Here is a 20,588-nt window from a genome sequence, read left to right as displayed (position 1 = left end):
CTAATATATTGTGCACTGTATACACACCAGCAGAGTAGTTACTGTTTTGCCTATGTAGTATCTAGTGAAAACATAGATTTCAAGCAACCCCAAAGAGCAGCTGCTTACAACTATGAGCTCTTTAGTGCAGGGACCATGCCTTGGGTAGGTACAACATCTAATGTAACCGCTTTATTTAGGAGAAATTTGAACTCATCTGGTTTTGTAGACAACTTTCTGAAGAAACATGCCACTAAGTTTGCTCAGATAGTGAGAGCACTTTTCTCCCATTACTGAAACTGCAAAGTAATCTTTCTCCTTTCATCTACTTTCCCCTGTAACTTACATTTAAAGCAGAGCATGGAGATATTCTGCAACTTGAGACACACACCAGTCAAAATAAATCTTTATTGAATGCAATATTAGGCATTCAGCTTTCATTTAAGACAAGAGTTTTCCAAAAAGACTCCCTTTTACAGTTTCTAAAAGCCAAATTCTAGTATAGAAAAAATATTCATGGCAGAAGTCCCCAGATGGTCAGTCCATTTTGTTTGAATTATGAAGTTCAGCATAAACTTAAGCCTTTCTAAAAGGATGATCATTCCTAATAGATGCTAGAAAGAGAAATAGGCAGTTTGCTTAAGAATAAACTGTTTTTAAATCAATTACACCAATTCAAACAAATTCTATACTTTATCCATCTAGAGTGAGGTTCATAGTTTGAGGGTTTTATTAAACCTGTATAAAAGTGGCATTTATTTAAGTGAGTGAAGAAATGCAGCTGGGAGGGCAATTCATCACTATCGGTTTCCAAAATAATCATACCGGCAACCTGAATATTCAACACCATTTCCACAGTACATCAGGTAAACAGCACTTCAGTCCAATAATTTAAAGTGTAGATATTAATGTCTTGCTTTGGAATGCAGATCATAAATCCTCATGTCCAGCAGATGGAGGTGCAGTTGCCAATGTCTCTACTTCTTCTCCTGTAAGAAGGGTCTCACTTAGAATAAAGCCTCTAATTACATTTTTACAATAAGTACCACCATATTTGTCACCTTTTGACTCTGGGAACTTACTGTGTTAAGAGAAACTACCCAAGAGTATCCATCAAGAAAGAACCAGCAACATGTGTCAAGTCATACTGGGGAGAGGCCTGCTTGCATTAGTCTCCTGGTCTTAGCTTTATAAATTGGTTCCAGGCTACAGAGCCTATGCTTACTTGAGCCAGTGTTTCTATATCATATACGTTCCAAAGGACTTAATTAGAATACACTTAAAGCAGAAGCAATCACAATAGCAGCAGCATAGCTTTTTCCATTTTAAGCCTTTGTTTTCAGAGTATTATAATTTTGACTTAAGTTTAAGAATAAGCAATTCAGATATTTTGATAACAAGGAGAGACACCCTCTTCCAATTAAAACAAAAAACTCTTGTACCTATATCCCAAACAGATGTGTAGGAGACTGACACTTAACAGGGAAATAAGGAGAAGTGCCTTTTGAACAGTCTGGTGACATTCAGAGTTATAAGCCCATAATTCACATTGTGAACATGTAATACATCTGTATTCTTTGTTAAACTCAAAATACCTGATCCAAAGCCCACTGAAGTAAATGGGAATATTTCTACTGATTTTAGTGGGCTGTGGGTCGGACACAGAGAACACAGCTAAGACTGCACACACGTGTGGCTAACTTAGCTATTTAGTGAAAATTATATTGAAAGCAAGCATAGCTCAATCCCTTCATGACCTTGGGAAGGGTTAAGGAGTTAAGGGGGGCTTCTGCACAATATGGCTCACATGGACTAATAGATTAAAAATCAACGGGGACCATCACCACTTAGTGTGACTGTCAGCTCCCCCATATTACAGGTCATATATTTCCACCCAGTAATGCTGGCATCAAGCTCAATAATGTGGTCAGATTAAAGCATCTTTTCAGTGGCTCTCAACCTTTCCAGACTACTGTTCCCCTTTCAGAAGTCTGATTTGTCATGCGTACCCCAAATTTCACCTCACTTAAACTACTTGCTTACAAAAATCAGACTAAACTACAGAAGTGTCATAGCACACTATTACTGAAAAATTGCTTACTTCCTCATTTTTACCATATAATTATAAAATAAAGCAATTGGAATATAAATATTGTACTTATATTTCAGTGTATTGTATATAGAGAAGTATAAACGAGTCATTGTATGAAATTTCAATTTGTACTGATTTCATTAGTGCTTTTTATGTAGCCTATTATAAAACTAGACAAATATCTAGATGAGTTGATGTACCCCCAAGAAGACCTCTGTGTACCCCCAAGGGTACACGTAACCCTTGTTGAGAACCACTGTTTCAAGTGACAGATCTGTAACATACATTAGTGATCTGTTCCAGTGGTTAATTTCCCTGACCTAAAAATTTGCACCCTATTTCAAATTTGCATTTTCTAGCTTCAACTTCCAACCATTGGATCTAATTATGCCTTTGTCTGCCAAAATAAAGAGCTCTCAGGTATAAGATATCTTCTCCTTGTGTAGGTATTTCCAGACTCAGATTAAGTTCCCCCAGAGTCTTCTCTTTGAACTTCATGGATTGATCTCATTAAGTCTCTCATTGTAAGGTGTTTTCTCCAGGCCACAAATTCTTGTAGCTCTTTTCTGAATCCCCTCCAGTTTAACAATATGAAAGACCCTGGTATGGATTTTTTTGACACCTTACACAAGAGGGGCTCTCTCCAAAGGGGACAACAAAAATAAAAAGTAGTAGAAAGAAAGGTACTATCAAAAAGAAAGAAGACCAGTAGGACAATAAAATTAAGTACTGATACTTCCTATCTGGGAATGCCTCCTCTACCCACAAACAACTTAAAATTAAAGACATTAAAATAGGAGGCCCAGATTAAGGGTTGATGGATGTGTATACATGCACCCACAGATGAAAAAGTGGAAGTGACTGGATACTCTCAGAACAAATATAGTGACAAAGCTGTAGAATATTCACAGCTTGTAAGCCTGATATGTTAGGCATGCTGTACTAAAGTACTTTTAGTTTAAGGGCCTTTTTTTTAAGTCACTCACCTCTTTTTCCCGTCTGAACACAAATACCATCTTTTTCTTCAAAGCTTTCTGAACAGACACATTTGTAACTGCCAGGGGTATTAATACAGTCTTCATTTTCTCTTAAACACACTTTTTCAGCAAGGTTACACTCATCAATATCTAAAAAAGAAATTAACTGCTTTAAAACAAGCAATTGTTTCATTTATAGTGAAGACTGCTAGCACCCAGTTCCATGAAAGTATCCAACAATCAGCTACATAGGGGGTTTGCAAAGAACTTTCAAGACATATTTAATAATATATGGAAATATACCTATCTCATAGAGCTGGAAGGGACCTTGAAAGGTCATCGAGTCCAGCCCCCTGTCTTCACTAGCAGGACCAAGTACTGATTTTTGCCCCAAACCCCTAAGTAGCCCCCTCAAGGATTGAACTCACAACCCCTGGGTTTGACAGGCCAATGCTCAAACCACTGAGCTATCCCTATAGCTATATCAACAAGGGAAGACAAACATTGCTCTCTTCCTCTGTGGATGTCAAGGCACTTCTAGTATATTCATTTACTGCTCCTCAGTACTGAAGAAGGCAGAAATGCTGCCCATAGTTTTGACTTCTGTCAGAGTAACCTGTCTTGATTCTGCTGACTTCAGACAGAGATGTCAAACTCATTGGGAGGAGTGTGCTGATTCCATGTTTGATTGTAGTTCATGGGGTGGGATAAGTTCAGGACTTTGTACTCGTCTCATATACAGCAAATCTCACAGATGTCAGTTGAAGATTTGCACAGACATCGAGGGGAGATTAGAGGCTTTGTGTAGTAAACCATTTTTTCAGTACCATATGGTCACATTCAGTAAGAAAATGCTCCTCTTTAGACCATCGATACTTCTCCCTGGTTTTTATCTTCCCTCCACTGTTTTGCTCCCTCTTTGTATGTCCTCTGTTCTTCTCTCCAAATTTCCTCCTCCACAGCAACTCCCATTTCCACCCCTCAAGGGCTTCACTCCATCCCTTTTCCCAATGCTAAAATAATCACCAATGAAATAATTAATGTTGACACTGAAGTATCATCCTGGGGCTTCAGAGTTGCCACTCTAATTAGATTAATAGGAGACAGAGTCCACATGTCTGCAGCATTGTTTCAGGCTGCCTGCTAACTCTGGCAGACATGACAAACTACACTGTTCACATTTGCAAGCTTCCCTTTAATAAAAATTAAAGCTTAGAGTCTGCAGAACGTGAGCATGTACAGTAATTCAGGTCAGAAATCATGAGGACTATATGTTTGACTCTCCTGAATGAGTTATCTTGTCACTATAATGGATATACCAGGAACAAACATTAAGTGTTAAACGCAATACCTTTTTCCCCTGTGTAGAAGTGTCTAGTCTTTTTAGGCCTTGCTGTAGATCAGTTTAGCCATATGAAGAGTGTCTGAATATTAGAAGGGATCTCTAGTGTTACCTAAAACCAGTGGACTGCTGAGCTTTTTATTTTATGAAACATTTTGAAGCATTTCCAAACCTGAAGCTCTAACAGACTAACATTAAAGAGACACTCAGCAATAACCCATCTTGTATTCCAGCTTTTGGAACATATGTTGATCCAGCAAGTGCACTACAGTACATTAAGAGTAACTCAAAAATCCAACTAACCTGTACACTTTTCATCTTCTATTGTGTATCCAGACAAGCAGTTTTTACATTTGCCAGGACCTTCTCCTGTGCAGCCTACACAGCTGACATCGCATGCTAAAACAAAACACCATTAATGAATACTGGAATGCAGATGAGCTGTAAACAGAAAAGACTGCATCTTGAACTTAATATCACAAATTTACATCGGGGGGGGGGGGGGGGGGGGAAAGAGTGAAAGAAATTATAGTTCCCCAAATAATACTAACTTGTTCACATGTTCAACATGAAACCACCTATAGGCCCCTCCCCATCTCCCCCCAATCAGGACTGGGCACTATTATAAGGGTGCTTAACTGAACAATAGGACAGCCCCTGATGAGCTCCAAATTAGTTTCTTCACTGTTGTGCATTTAATTTTGTAATCTTCAATTTGGATTTTGGGGAGGAAGGTAATTCAGCTTCCTTGATTTAAAAACAAAACAAAGAATATGAAAAGAAACTGCCTGCGCTGGTTAATATTAACATTTAAACATTCTTTGTGGGCAGTGGCAGTTACACATTAGTAAGCTGAATAGTTTCTATTTAGAATCATAGAATCTCAGCATTGGAAGGGACCTCAGGAGGTCATCTAGACCAACCCCCTGCTCAAAGCAGGACCAATCCCCAGACAGATTTTTGTCCAAGATGGCCCCCTCAAGGATTAAACTCACAACCCTGGGCTTAGCAGGCCAATGCTCAAACCACTGAGCTATCCCTCCTCCCTAAATATGGAACGCTTCACGAATTTGCATGTCATCCTTGCGCAGGGGCCATGCTAATCTTCTCTGTATCGTTCCAATTTATAGCCAGGCAGTTTTCTGCAGTGAGGGTTTAACATGGCAACAGTACATTAGTTTACATTGTGACGACTTTGTGAAACGGAAAAAATTATATATATTTAGTTTTCTTCAAGCATTCCAAAAGAGTCCACTTTAAGTTGAAACCAAGCACAGAAAGTTTGATCAACAAAGAAAGTTTCAGAAAGCTATGAGCAAGGAAAAGCTGAAAATAATTAATGGTATTCTAGGTGTAACTATGTCATCATTTACTGCTGCAAATACTATAAGAGGCTTTAAGTGTCTTATAAACAAAGTTAATTTATAATGGTGATGTAGACAAGGTTGTAACAAAATTGCAGTATGTGTCATTACTAATACATTCAGATTCTGAACACCAGTGACAAACTTCAAGACACGCTACAGATGATGTCAATTATACAAACATCCCTCAAATGAAACATGAAAAAAGGAAGAGGACACAAACAGCAAATTCTCTTATTCTAACTTGTGGTTAGGACAGAAAAAAATTATAGTTAAATTAATATGGGTATTTTTGAAACAATAGTATTAGTCACGCTTGTCTAGCAGAAGAAAGTAAGAGATTTGTTCCATTCTATATAGATCAAATATTACTCTAAATGTTAAGGTAATTGAAAGGAAACCTTTGCATATAAAAGATCCATTTGTGTTTAGACAGTACTGATCATCTTTGCAAGGAGAAGCCTCTACAGCACATTCATCCACATCTGAAACATAAGAAATGACACAGGTTATCTACAACTGTTGAATGTGGTTAACAGTTAGCATAATGTTTAAGTGTTAATCTTCAACATCCTGTAAGAACTACTTTATACAGGTCATGATCCAAGTCCTCTGAAGTCAATAGAAAGACTCTCATCGACTCCCATCCAATGGGGTTGCATCAGGCCCACAATGTCAAATTGTCCTGAAAGCAAAAAGCATTCAGTGCCCAGTATTAATTTGTCCAACTTGAAAATGTATATTTGACACTCAAGTACTAATGAAGCTTCATTCTGCTTAGAGCAGCAGTAAGACAGACACATCAGACTCGAATGATTTCAAGTTAAATAAAAAGCAACTGAGATTGAGAAAACCTCACATCCTGATGGGTTTCCAAGTCTAACACTTGGAGGTATGCATTCTCCTACACTAATCACATAAACACTACAGTAGAACTTCAGAGTTACGAACCCCTGAGTTATGAACTGATCGGTCAACACACATCTCATTTGGAACCAGAAGTACGCAATCAGGCAGCAGCAGAGACTAAAAAAAAAAAAAAGCTAATACAGTACAACACTGTATTAAATGTAAATTACTAAAAAAACAAAGGGAAAATTCAAAATAAGATTTGACACAGTAAGGAAATTGTTTCTGTGCTTGTTTCATTTAAATTAAGATGGCTAAAAGCAGCATTTTCCTTCTGCATAGTAAAGTTTCAAAGTTGTATTAAGTCAATGTTCAGCTGTAAACTTGTGAAAGAACAACCATAATATTTTGTTCAGAGTTACAAACATTTAAGAGTTTCGAACAACCTCCATTCCCAAGGTGTTCATAACACTGAGGTTCTACTGTATGTAACTTGCAATATTCAGACAGTCACTTCTACCTCACTAGAACACTTCTACTTTTGCTGCTCCTATATTACCAAGCCAACAAAGTGTTCTAGGTGTTGTTAAAGATACAAGATTGAAGAGGAAAGTACAATACAGGATTATTTTTTAAAATGCATTTAACTTTGTGTTAGTGTGGACAAGGCCTCGCTTACCCACACAGGTTTCTTCCTCATTTTTGATCCAGCCCTCTTTACAATCCTTGCAGTCTTTGTCAGTTGAGCCAGTGCAAGTTTTACAAGCATCATGGCAAGCTGGAAAGAGATTTTGAGCAGTCAGAGCTACATTAACTTATGCTTTAAACAAATTAGATTTTCTTTCAAAGTTTAAGTCTTCAGGCAACCAAATACTAGGACTGACCAGAAACTACCTGATCACATTAATGTATAAATATTATTCTTCAGAATAAAATCTGAGTTTTTATAAACATCATATATATTATTTTATTTTTAACCCCACACACTTCCATTCACCCACTACCAAAATCTGACTACCTATAGAGTGGAAGAGAGCAAGCACTTTAACTAGCAACACTATATAACAAGCTGGAATTTTTGTTTTTGTATTTTGCATAAGTTTAATGAAGAATAAAGTCAAGTGAAACTAACTACATGAGGTGCGACAGAATGTAGTTACTCACATTAGAATTTAGTAAGTACAGAGAGGTTGGCACCCTTGTGTTGAGAAGAGAGCTGTGAGATTATTTGATCACTGGAAGTGGTTAGAACCAATTTCACCTCTCAACAGAAATATAGCAACTCCTGCAACCCTTTGTTCACTAGCACAGTGTTGGAGCACTAGTTTAGTACTAACCCAGAGCAGTGCTACCTACTGAATCAGCAAAGTTATTTTCTTTTTAGCACCCAATTTTGCTTTAGGATCCAATAACCTGAGATGGTACTGGCCTCAAAAGGCCTGGTGAAACATGCTATGCATCCAGTATTAGGATTTGATACTACTGGATAAATTTCTTTAGATCATAATATGAATCAAGTCAGATGGAAAAAAAAAAAAGTGCTACATAACTGCATTATAACACGGCCAAATAGTGCTACTAATAGTTCAGTTAATGTTAAGTAACATTTTTAGTTAAATCCTACAATCAGGTTTTTTAAGCTACTAAATAAGTCTGCTCTTAACTGAATTGCAAAATTAGAGTGTTAGAATCAAGTTATACAACTGTGAGGTTTTTTGTTTTAGGTGGGACTTAAATGGATTTTGGCTAAAAATATTTTCAAGTGACCAGGATAGACTATTACACAGGCTATAATGTAGACCACTATATGGTAACCTACGGTCAAAATTTCATAGGATATTTGTTACATATTTTAATGTATTATCTCTGCAATTAAAATCAATAGTTACATTTAATAACTGAATTATGTTACAAAGTTACTTAAAGATTACTGTCAGAACAGATTAACAAAAAAACAAAGAACGTTCAGAAGAATGATTTGCCAGATCATCAGATGCTCCACCACAATGGAATATGTGCATGACTGATATATCTCACTAAGACACAATAATCTAACCATTCTGATTTTTTTTCTCGTTTCTTGTCAGCTCATATCCTCTACTTGCATGATTTTCTAAGATATTTTATTTAATATATTAGAATTCTTAATTACTAACAAAGGGTTATACAAAGAGGTAAGCAAATGCTAGTTACCTGCACAAACAGAATGTGTATCATTTTTCAGGATGCTGTAATAACCATCAGCACACTCTAGACAAAACTCTCCTGTGTACTCCCTGTTACAACTGCATGATCCATCCCCACCTCTAGTGCCATCTCCATCACAGTGACCATTTCCATGGCAAGGCCTTTCTGATCCACCACGACATGCTACAAAGAGGGTTAAAACATTATAACTTAGAACTTTTCATTACTATGGGGAAAAAAAAAAAAAAAAACCCTTGAAATTCTAAACAGGAGTATTTTCTATCTTCTTCCAGACCTACCCATCTCCTTCCAACCCCAACCCTTCCATCACCCACCCATTCCCAAATTAGCCAATAAAAAGTGAGAGGAAATTTATTTTTCACGCTGGAAGATCACATCATGTGCAGAACCTCCTCATTAGTTGTGTTCTACTCTTGAAACAAACAAACAAAAAAAGTCCCATGACAGGGTCTTACTTTTGTACTTCAGTATACAGGTCAATACCAATAATCAATGTCTCAGGGACATCTGACATAAAAATAATGCGTTTCAGATAAAGATTGGTTTTCATAAGAATTTTGGAGTTATCTGGAGTTTACCTGTTGTGCTGAATTTCTTTTTATATCATTTCTTGAAAAATAGATTTAAGAAAATAGATTTGCTGAAAAAAGGTAGCAAAGAGGTCTAGATTGAGGAATAGCCCTATCCTTTGCTCACTTGCACATACACATCCAAATGTTTCAACTCCAACCAGCGCCAATATAAAATAGCTATGTCCGTGCTACCTGCTTACTGGAGTTTTGACTAAGTTAATTCCACTTAAGTGAATTTGGGTTTCAGGAAGACAAATAAATTTCATGTAACTTGGAATTCATATAATCAGGCTTCATCTATTTAGCAACTAAGAAAAAGATAGTTGGATTGCGAAGAGTGATCAGATTGCAACTGCAGACAGGTATTAATGGCACTACTTATAGGAGAGGTCAATTTTTGAGCTAACCCTATTACCATGACATCACTTCAGAGGGCAGCCTTGGCCTGCCACTCAGCCAGGTCTGTAGTTCTCTCATAGATGCAGTGTCACTTTGATTTAACCCACTCCTCTTCCCACCTACTTCTCCTACTCTTTTCCCAGATTCACCTCCTCTGCTGCTGTTCCTAAACCTCTCCAGCTGCCTCCCTCCCATTTCTTCTACTCTTCCTTCCACCTGATCCTCAACTGTGGATTTGCCCGCGTCTTCTCCAGCGGCCTCCAGGATGCTTTGCTGTCTCTGGCCTCTCAACTGCTGCTCCATCCTTCAGCTACACTAGCTACTGCCATATGTGCACATACTTCTTGCTATTTACTGTACTGCTATTGTAAATATCACCACAGTATCTGGGTACTAACCCTTCTTTTTGCCTCACTGTTATGGTTCTCCCTGCTCAGCCCCCACTTCAAGATACCACTTCCTTCTCACCTCTTTTGATCTGGACCCCCATTAAATCAGATGGAGTCTCCAGCAAGATTCTATTTTTTTACAAAGCAGTTCAGGACAGACAAGCATTAGATGACTGGATAAAACAGAGCCAATATACTCATGGGCTTAAAATTACTGTAATATTTTTAAATTTAAAGAAATACCAAGGCAGTCTGGTCCATATGTTCCAGCAGGGCAGCAAACTTCAGTAGTTTCTATACAAAACCATTTAAACAAGTCAGGATACTTCTTCTTTCTGTAGAATAAAGACATTCATTTCTTAAAAGGAGTAAAGATTCCTGTTTCTAGCTCATCGCACAACTCAACAAAACTCTGTTTGAAATACACATGTTTAACACTATTCTCACCTTGGCTGACACTATTATAAAAAAAGTGAAGTGTAGTTTTGGAGGACAGAATAAAAATAATCAAAACATACAGATTAAATAATTTTAAAATGGATCACAATTGTTTTCTGTCAACAATGGAAAGAGCTATCTTAATTTAGTGACCAGTTGCTGGAAGCCTTCCGGAATCTGATGGTATTCCAAAACCAAATTACTTTATTTAAATAATGAAAGGTGTGTAATAAACAAAAAAAGTTTAGTTTTTGTAGCTCTCATTTCATATCCCCTGACTTAAAAAAAATAAGGGGAAAGGTAAAGAGTGAGGCAACAGTCCAACAAGCTAATTTTTTTTCTTAAGGTATGGAATATCGTCTACACCAGTGGTGGGCAACCTATGGCCTGTGGGCCACATGCGGCCCATCAGGATAAGCTGATTGCGGGCCACTAGACATTTTGCCGACGTTGACCGTGGCCAATGGGAACTGCGGGAAGCGGCAGGCTGCAGGGACGTGCTGGAGTACATGATGAAGTAATACAAGCACAATTGGCCCTACTAATCCCAGGTTAAATTGGCAGAACTGGCAGTTAGAGGAACTACTTTTTTACCTGTAAACTGAGAAAATATCTGGAATTATGAAGAAGAGACATGGAATCCTACAAAGCCATCCTCACCGAGTATGATTTTTATTTATTTATATTACAGTAGTACATAGAAGTCTTAACCATTGATCGGGATGGGAATAGTAACAGGAACCATCGGATTGTACCGAAGACTATTAGAAAAATGCTACAAGTTCACAAGGGATCAAATCCCTGGACTCACATTAGCATCAACCTCCTATACAGTGAGTAAGTAAGTCAGGAAAACAACAAAAAAAGAGGCAGTATGAACACACTGCTTTGTCTTCAAGGCAATGTTCATCTAGGACAAACAAAAGAAATTTCACAGGCTCATAGATCTAGCAACTCATCCATCCAAGGTAAACAGAACAATATGCCAATTATTGTGCATTATCTTTCAAAATTTAAGAAGAGCTAGATCTTTTTGCTCAAGGTATTTGAATAGAGATCTCAAGATACTTTTAAGAGGAAAGGTTTGCCAGGGTGTCTTAGCTAAATTACTACCTTTCCTCATTGCTGTACTGCATGCCAATTGGGTGCTACCTTCCAGTCCTGAGATTGCTGCATTTCATAATACTTTGCGTATAGAGTAATAAAGTGCTTTTAGAGCCTTTGGAATGAAAGGTGCAGTATAAATATAAAATAAGCTCAGAATAATATCATGGCTACACTATGAACTTTCTCCACAGTTTACCCTGATTCCATAATCCTAACTGAGCAGTAACCATAGAGAAAAAAAATAACTGAGTTATTGTAGCGTGGAGGGGTGGGGGGGAAGTGAGGCTGAGCTATTCTTATTGATCAGACACAGGATTTGGTAACCATGGGTTGTCGTCTTAGATTTTATCCACAAATAAAGACCTCACTAGAGATTTTGTTACCTACAGTTTGAACCACCAGTTCTCTATATGTTCTTCATGCTCTTCTACCATGTTGTTGCATTCAAAGTTACTGCTGTCACACAGGTTCTCTATGATCTCTACAAGACGGATTTCACTAGAAGTAAAAAAAGTTACAAGTTTAAAATTAATTTAAGAATGGAATGTGATCACCGAGTATCTAGACTCCAACCTCTTAACTTTTATTACATGATCACTTTGTGGTGTGATTTGGGCCAGTTCCCAAAGATAGCAACAAAACATCCCCCCGCAGAAGCATAAAGAGTTAGCTAATGTTGCATCATCAACTAAGAAGTCAGCACCAGTGAAGAACAAAATCGCAAGACCCACTTTAATTTTACCAATTATATTTATAGATTATAGTGGGTTGCAAAGGAAAAAAAGAAAACATTTTCAACCACAATATTTTAAATATTTATCTAATGTAAAATCAGATATTGACAAGCAATATAAATCCACAGCTTTTGTAGTAACTCAAATCTAGAAGTTTCACACTAGCATCTTATTACCCAGAGACCAAAATTCAATATTGAATTTGCAGATTGGGAGAAGACTGCAATTCAGACTGGCAGGTTTTTTATCCTGCATATGCAAGAAATGGGAAGGTAAAGCATAAACTGTTCTAGCATTGAAACAGGGAGAAAGTCTGGACCTTTGGATTGCTGTCTGTCAAAGTTGGTCCAATAAAAGATATTACCTCACCCTCCTTATCTCTCTAATATCCTGGGACCAACAATGCTAAAACAACACTGCATTCTACAATAGTGCAGGCATTTAGGGAGAGATTCAGCAGTTTGGGATTAAAATGAAGCCTATGATAGCTCTGACAGAGAAAAAAACAAAACAAAAACACACTACTCAATAAATTGCTAAATAACCTCAAGATTTTCAACAGCATGAGATAATGTAGCTTAGTTTTTGGTGTTGTTGGTAAAAATCAGATCGAGGGTTAAAACACTGGACTGTAGTCTCCACCAAAAACTGCTAATACCCCTGGAAGTATCAAATTGGTTGCATTTTATCAGAAATCATTAAGAACACATAGCTTTACTTTATTATTCTACAAAATATGTTCAATATTTATGCTTTTGTACAGATTGCTATAACATTATGGCAGATGAGAAGCATGGCTTAGTCATAAAAGTTCATAGATATACTGTACCTGGATTCATACTTGGATAGGGTTTTCTCTTCCCAAGCAGTGTTCCCACCACCAAAATTCTTTTTTGCTGTATCCGCTAATCCCTACAGAAGACAAAATACTTTTTAAAAATAAGTTTTATTGAAACAATTATCCATGTAGACCTTTACTATTAAAAAGTAATCACATTTTAAGTGTAATAGGCAAGCAATATTTATAACTTCCACAACATGCAAAGTTGTGATAGGTACCATACAAAAATATAAAACAAGATTTTGAAGCTTACAATCAAATGTTATATGAGACAAAGGGATGAAAGGCAGCAGGGGAAAGGGGAGAAGACAGATGGGAAAAAAGGTAAATTATAATAGTACATGGCGCCTAGATTGTTATTTGCATAATAAGGTTCTGGAATAGTCTTTTATTAAGATTGGTTTCCTGGCTGCCATATGAGAATGTGAGTGAAATCCCAGCCTCACTAAAGTCAATGGAAGTTGTGCCATGGAGTTCAATGGGGCCGGGATTTTATCTCAATACTCGGATATATTTTCCCACATGTAGTACACACTTTCTCACACACACACACACACACACACACACACACACACACACACACACCCCCCAGAAGAGCCAAGGTGACAACAAAGAGCCGGAGCGGACTCCTTACCGCAGCTGGCGCACCACGCCGGGCGGAGAAGCCCTTGAATGAGCCACTGCCCAATTTGCTGAAGTCTCAACCCCCATTAGCTCAGCAGCCCCAAGAAGAGATGCGAACTGAGCATCCCGCCCCAGTACAGCGTGAGGCACCGACCGCCCCTGCCTCGCCAGGCGCCCCGGACCCCTGGAGCGAGGCTCTGCTCTGGGAGGTAACACAAGGCTGGGAGCCTGCCCCGCTCTCGGGGCCCCGGACACCTGGGTTCCATCTCCGTGGACCCCGTGTCCGGCTGACGCCCGCCTCTGCGGCTCCCCCGGCCGCACCCCGCGCTGCCCACCTGGTTGAAGCGGTCCGCGATCCCCCGGCAGGTGGCGCAGGCCTGGCGGGGCCGCGGCCCGGCGCCCAGGGCAGGGGGCAGCAGCAGGGCGGCGCACAGCACCAGCGCCGCGGCCACCGGCGCACTGCCGCGACGGGGGCAGGGTTTCATGGCGCGGGGCAGGGGGAAGCGGGGCGCGGCCGCCCCTCGCTCAGGAGCCGGCTACCGGCAGCGCCACACGAGCCCCCTCGGCTACCCTAGCAACCAGCGACTCGAGCCAAGCCACACCGGCCGGGCCCAGCTGCTGCCCCCATTCGGATTTCCGCGTCAGCTTCACGCGTACTCCGGCCCCGGCGCCCATTGGTGCAGACAGTGAGCCCGAAGGAACGTGGTCCAATCAGAGCTCGCCACGCTCGGGGCCAATGAGAACCCACGTGTAGGCCCAGGGCGGGGATGGGCAGGAAGCCAGAGGAGAAAGAGCGATGGGCGGGCCCGGCTGCACGCTCAGCGGCCATCTTGATTCCGGGCAGCCGGGAGCCCGGCAGCGACCTCGTACCAGTCGCCCATTTCTGTTAGAAGCTGCGTACAGGGGCTTGTATGCCTGCTGTGCTTTGCCCGAATCCAACATGGCCGCCTGGAGCCTCTTGTACGGTCAGGTGACGCCACGCTGTCACGTGCGCCCTGTGTGAGGAGGCCACGTGGCTGACGGGCTGTAGGTGGTGAGTTCAGGCGGCTGCGGAGGCAGGTTGGCCCCGGCTGCTAGGGGCGGGGGGCAGCTGGCCAGTCTGCAACCCCTTCCACACTCAGCCTTCTCCCCCGTGGGGCCCTCGTCACGCGCGGTGCCGGTGCTTCCGGGGGAGGCGGGAGGGGACTCTGGGAGGAGGAGGGGGATTCGTTTGATGTGTCCTATCCACGCGTGACCGTGTGGCAGGCACGTCGCGGTGGGACACTGTACGTGCTCCGCCGACTCCCTTCCCCACAGCGCGCTTCAGTTGATTGAGTGGAGCTGCCCGGCTAGCTAGGCGCCCACGGGCAGAGCTGGGGCTGCCCAGTGGAAGCAGGGGGAGGTTTTCACTAATGCGTGGAAGAGGCCAGGGGGCCCGTACGACAGCGCTGGCTGCTCGAGGAATGCACACGCCGTAATAATAAATAACGTGCAGCAAGGGGCCCATCTGGGCATGTCTCACCCCGCCAGCATGGGAGAGCGACTAAACTGGGTCATTGAGGAAGCTGGGTGGAGGGTGTAGGGAATCTAAGCACCCGGCCATGCATTTAAAATTAAACCAGGGTAAAAAAATGACTTTATATTTATTTTTATTACAAATATTTGCACTGTAAAAAGCAAAAGAAATAGTATTTTTCAGTTCACCTAATACAAGTAGTGTAGTGCAATCTCTTTATCATGAAAGTTGAACTAACAAATGTAGAATTATGTACAAAATTATGTACAAATATAACTGCATTCAAAAACAAAACAATGTAAAACTTTAGCGCCTGTAAGTCCACTCAGTTCTACTTCTTGTTCAGCCAATTGCTCAGGCAAACAAGTTTGGTTACAATTTTCAGGAGATAATGCTGCCCGCTTCTTGTTTACAATGTCACCTGAAAGTGAGAACAGGTATTTGCATGGCACTGTTGTAGCCTGCGTCGCAAGATATTTATGAATCTTCAGCGCAGCTGACACGTATGTCCCTTCATGCTTCAACCACCATTCCAGGGGACATGCGTCCATGCTGGTAACGGGTTCTGCTCGATAACAGTCCAAAGCAGAGCGGATCAACGCACGTTCATTTTTATCATCCTAGTCAGATGCCACCAACAGAAAGTTGGTTTTCTTTTTTGGTGGTTCAGGTTCGGTAGTTTCCTTATCGGAATGTTGCTCTCTTTAGACTTTCGAAAGCATGCTCCACACCTCATCTCTTTCAGATTTTGGATGGCACTTCAGATTCTTAAAGTGGGTTGAGTGCTGTAGCTATTTTTAGAAATCTCACATTGGTACTTTCTTTGCGTTTTGTCAAATATTCTGTGAAAGTGTTCTTAAAAAGCACATGTGCTCGATCATCATCTGAGACTGCTATAACATGAAATATGTGGCAGACTGTGGGTAAAACAGAACAGGAGACAAACAATTCTCCCCCAAGGAGTTCAGTCACAAATTTAATTAACACATTATTTTTTTAATGAGCATCATCAGCATGGAAGCATGTCCTCTGGAATGGTGGCAGAAGCATGAAGGGGCTTATGAATGTTTAGCATAGCTGGCACGTAAATACCTTGCAGTGCTGACTATAAAAGTGCCATGCGAATGCCTGTTCTCACTTTCTGGTGACGTTGTAAATAAGAAGCCGGCAACGGTATCTCCCATAAATGTAAACAAGCTTGTTTGTCTTGGTGATTAGCTGAACAAGAAGTTGGACTGAGTGGACTTGTAGGCTCTAAAGTTTTACATTGTTTTGTTTTTGAGTGCAGTTACATAACTAAAAAACCCCTACATTGTAAGTTACACTTTCACGATAAAGAGATTGCAGTATGGTACTTGTATGAGGTGAATTGAAAAATACTATTTATTTTGTTGATCATTTTTACAGTGCAGATATTTGTAATCAACAATATGAAGTGAGAACTGTACACTTTGTATTCTGTGTTGTAATAGAAATCAATATATATGAAAATGTAGAAAAAACATCCAAAAATATTTAATAAATTTTATTTGGTATTCCATTGTTTAATAGTGTGATTAATCGTGATTAATTTTTTTAATCATAATTTTTTTGAGTTAATTGTGTCAGTTAACTGTGATTAATCAAGAGACCTAATATTTTGATAACCTGGTTATCCCCATTGTCTGAAGAAATCTTAAAAGTTTTCTTCTCAGATTTGCAGTCCAGAATTACAGCCTTCTTTCTTTGATTTCCCCAAACTCAAGAGATGTTAAAACCTAGAAAGACTAGTATGATGTGCACTACATCACCTCACTTTGTAATGAACCCACCCCCTCCCTGGGGAAAAAAAAAAAGAAAAAGCCTGGTATAGGCCTTCTGAGTTTAAAAATACTTTTAAGGCACCTTCAAAACACATTGTCAAAACACCTGATACAGCTCAAGTAAAGAAAATGATCCTTATTGTGGCAAATCCCAAAGGGATGTACCTTCCTTGCAGCATCCTAATTCTGAATGCACTTAGAGTTTTAAATAAAAAAGAAAAGAAAACCTCTTTGTTAAAATGTTAATGTTGCAAAACCAAGCACTCTAAAGTTGATTGTACAGGCAGTCCTAACTCAGCTCATTGATGGGTATGTAGTCTTTAATTACATGATCACTAACTATTTTTTCTACGGGACCTCTGCTCCCATCCAGTGCATTGTGAACAATGCTTTGGGTAGAAATCAAGGTTATGTAGTGAATGAAGGTCTGTAGGACCACTGACTCATTTGTTGTAGAAGTTGGAAGGTGAGTAGTGAATGAGGCAGGGGACTGCAGGAAGAGAAAGGATGGTCTCATGGTTAAGGCAGTTGAATGGGACCCTGGATAATTGGATTCTGTCCCTGCCTCTGCCAGAGAGCTCCTATGTGATGCCAGGCAGGTCACTTAAACCAAACTTTTCAAAGGTAGTCACTAATTGTGTGTTCCTCATTATTCTTGGTGTTCTGTGGAAAAAAAGTAGAGTATGATCAGTAATTAAAGGCTGTATCATAATGCACATGCATCAGGATGCACATGCATCGGGGGGGCAAATTTAGGATTCATAAGCAATTTTAATACTAGGTTTCAGAGTAGCAGCCATGTTAGTCTGTATCTGCAAAAAGAACAGGAGTACTTGTGACACCTTAGAGACTAACAAATTTATTTGAGCATAAGCTTTTGTGGGCTACAGCCCACTTTTTTGGATGCATAGAATGGAACATATATTGAGGAGATATATATACACATACAGAGAGCATGAAAAGGTGGGAGTTGTCTTACCAATTCTGAGAGGCCAATTAAGTAAGAGAAAAAACTTTTGAAGTGATAATCAAGTAATCAAATAATTTTAATACTGGCATTTCCTAACTTTTAAGTGCTTAAGTTCGCAACTTTTGACACAACTATGGTAAAAGTATGTTAATTTCCTAAGTTGTAAACAAACCTTACCTTAGTTCCTCCTGTTCCTATGACACACCGGGCTGTCCAGTTCCTCCATTCATTACAGTCATTCACTAGCTGTGGTAGATCTCAAGTGATGCCAGCACATTCAGTATCCTCTGTCACTGTCTTCTGCCAGTTCTTCCTTGGCCTTCCTTGCTTTCTCTTTCCTCCCTCGGGTACTCTTGGTTTAGCTTGTCTCCCATCTTTCAGAGCTGTGACTTGTTCTTCTTGAGATGTCTTTCACTATTCTATAGAGCTGCTTTAAATCTCCCCTCTGTGCTGCTACTGCTGCCTTATAGTCTTCTGCTGAACCCAGGCAATTCTATCTTGTCCGCAGCTGTCTTTTTTTTTTTTTTTTTTGTCCTTTTCTCTGTATCTTGCATCCACCTCTAAGAGTTCTGCCTGTATCTTGCACTGTTCCTTTTTGGTCTTCAGAGCTTTCAGATCATCAGTTGCTTCCCATGTTCCAGATATAATCCATGCATCTTTCTTCAGCCCCCTTCGGTGGCCTGCTACTTCCTCTGCTGTCTCAACTACCATCTTCTTCCAGTTTGGCATCTGTCTTCCAGACTTTCATCAGTCTGGTCCTGTAAAACAGTAGAATAGTTAAGTGCAATCTGGAAATTGATCTGTGTTTTTTTGTTGTTCTTGAACTTCTTTATTGCTATAACATTCTTGTTTCCATCTTTGTGGGTTTAGTGAGTCTAAGTTGTAATGTGGCCATTCAAATATGATCTGAGCCAACATCTGCTTCTCTGCTGACTCTGACATCCCTCCTGGAAGATGCCCATCTCTTAGATATATACACATTGTCTGTCTGTTTGATAGTTGCATTCTCTAGTGATCTCAGTGAGCTTTTGAATCCTCTTGTTCTGGAAGAGATTTTTAGGGTGTTTGTGCCACAGAGATTCAAGAGTCGTTCACCATTATCAGTTTGGATGCCTGTTGCTGCTGTGCCCATTACTCCTTCCCATCCAGTATAGGTGTTGCTGATTTGTGCATTGAAGTTGCCTATCATTAGCTTGATGTCACGAATAGGGATATCATCCGATACTTGCTGCAGCTTGCAGATGGTGGGAGACCCTGGCGATGCCCAGTTATCTATGCTGGGTGGCTTATACACAGGTTCCAGGTTCCTAATCCTTGCAAAGAGGGACCCCGCCCTTTGTGGGCCTTCTTAAATTTCTTCTGATGGGGGATCAAAAGGAAAATTAAATGTCTCAGCAGTACACCCAAGAATATCTTCTTCATAGACCCAACTCAAAAGGAAAAAGGCAGACAATACCGTCTTACTTTAGGATAGTCTGCTTAGCAGTTTTTGACAAATCATTCTGGCTGGGCTACTGAAATCAGGGTCACTCTGTCAGGCTTACCCTGGGAGTTCACTGTACTCCTCCTAGACTAGGGAGTAGATATCTCCTGGATGGGAGTTCCCCTTGTGGCTTCAGGCGTTGCTCCAGCTGTTTCCTGCTCAAGATGATCTTGCCCCACAGCTGCTTGCAGTTTCCTCCTTTTTAATGGCCTCCTCCTTACCATTCAGGATTGGCAGGGGGAGGGGTTAGCCCTGCACATAGGGTCTCTCTGATGCCTTCCTCATGTCTTATTTATAGTCTAGCTGTTGTTAATCTGTTGTTCACTGGCTCCCAAGCCAGAGGGTCTTCACTGTGATGTTATCCAGCATAATTCATACACCTCTTTATGCATTCATCTTCCTGAGTATAAGATTGTAGCCCCAGCCACCATCTTTTCACTCCCTGCCCATCTTGTCTCATTGTTCAGATGGTACTTCTTCATTTCTTGTGTAACTTGTGCCAGCTTTCCTGTACTATACAAAGTATATACATTCCACATGCCTATTCTGGTTACAGATTTGGTTATCAGGATTCAGTATCTTGAGATCTCAGCTTTCTTTTGGCTTTTGCTGATAACTGTCATACTTGGGTTTTGACCTCCATCTTTACCTACCATTCTCAAATTTCGGTTTGACTGAACTGTTTCAGTTGCATTACGGTTTTACCTGAATGGGGAGCAAACCTAACTGCAGAACCCTCCTCTTTTATCCGGGCTTCGGAATGGCATTGTTGCTAATATATGGCAGTGGCAAAAGTTACAAACCAAGAAAAATGGAGAAAAAATTCTTTTGTGTAAAACCAAACTGACTTCTGGATGTATCATCAACAGCGTTGGAACCTTTAGTTTTACAGTACAGACCTCTGGGGTAACACAATAATTGGT

At 40.3% G+C, this 20,588-nt stretch overlaps 2 protein-coding genes and 1 pseudogene across 3 annotated transcripts in view; 1 reads left to right on the top strand and 2 right to left on the bottom strand.

Moving 5' to 3' along the window:
- Positions 1 to 368: 368 nt before the first annotated feature.
- CRELD2 (cysteine rich with EGF like domains 2) lies at positions 369 to 14,550 on the bottom strand. Its single transcript, XM_024215687.2, has 10 exons — positions 14,251 to 14,550; positions 13,280 to 13,362; positions 12,104 to 12,214; positions 10,415 to 10,506; positions 8,797 to 8,973; positions 7,283 to 7,381; positions 6,156 to 6,239; positions 4,694 to 4,789; positions 3,058 to 3,198; positions 369 to 968 (listed from the first exon to the last, which is right to left on the bottom strand). Exons 1-10 carry the CDS (start codon positions 14,398 to 14,400, stop codon positions 910 to 912), a joined length of 1,092 nt encoding a protein of 363 aa, XP_024071455.1. The 5' UTR covers positions 14,401 to 14,550; the 3' UTR covers positions 369 to 909.
- LOC112117678 lies at positions 5,437 to 5,536 on the bottom strand (annotated as a pseudogene).
- Positions 13,993 to 20,588, top strand: part of ALG12 (ALG12 alpha-1,6-mannosyltransferase) — a 21,502-nt gene continuing 14,906 nt past the window's right edge. The window contains exon 1 of one of the 2 annotated variants that reach the window (XM_024215675.1): positions 13,993 to 14,124. The gene's annotated coding sequence lies outside the window, so the exon portion shown is untranslated. Of the gene's footprint in view, positions 14,125 to 14,901; positions 14,949 to 20,588 lie in introns of those variants that run through there. The other variant, XM_024215667.1, reaches the window with a different exon arrangement.

This window comes from Terrapene carolina, unplaced genomic scaffold (genome assembly GCF_002925995.2).
Source record: "Terrapene carolina triunguis isolate 2854851 unplaced genomic scaffold, T_m_triunguis-2.0 Scaffold68, whole genome shotgun sequence".
NCBI lineage: Eukaryota > Metazoa > Chordata > Testudines > Emydidae > Terrapene > Terrapene triunguis.
The sequence above is the reverse complement of the archived record's forward strand: the minus strand, read 5'-3'. Positions and strand labels throughout refer to the sequence as shown.

Excerpts from the sequence above, each read along its gene's own strand:
- CRELD2 (XM_024215687.2), bottom strand. The coding sequence starts at position 14,400 with ATGAAACCCTGCCCCCGTCGCGGCAGTGCGCCGGTGGCCGCGGCGCTG. Across the intron at positions 7,382-8,796 it reads TACACATTCTGTTTGTGCAG|CTTGCCATGATGCTTGTAAA; the intron begins GTAACTAGCATT and ends ATCTCTTTCCAG. Across the intron at positions 4,790-6,155 it reads TGGATCTTTTATATGCAAAG|CATGCGATGTCAGCTGTGTA; the intron begins GTTTCCTTTCAA and ends GTTTTGTTTTAG.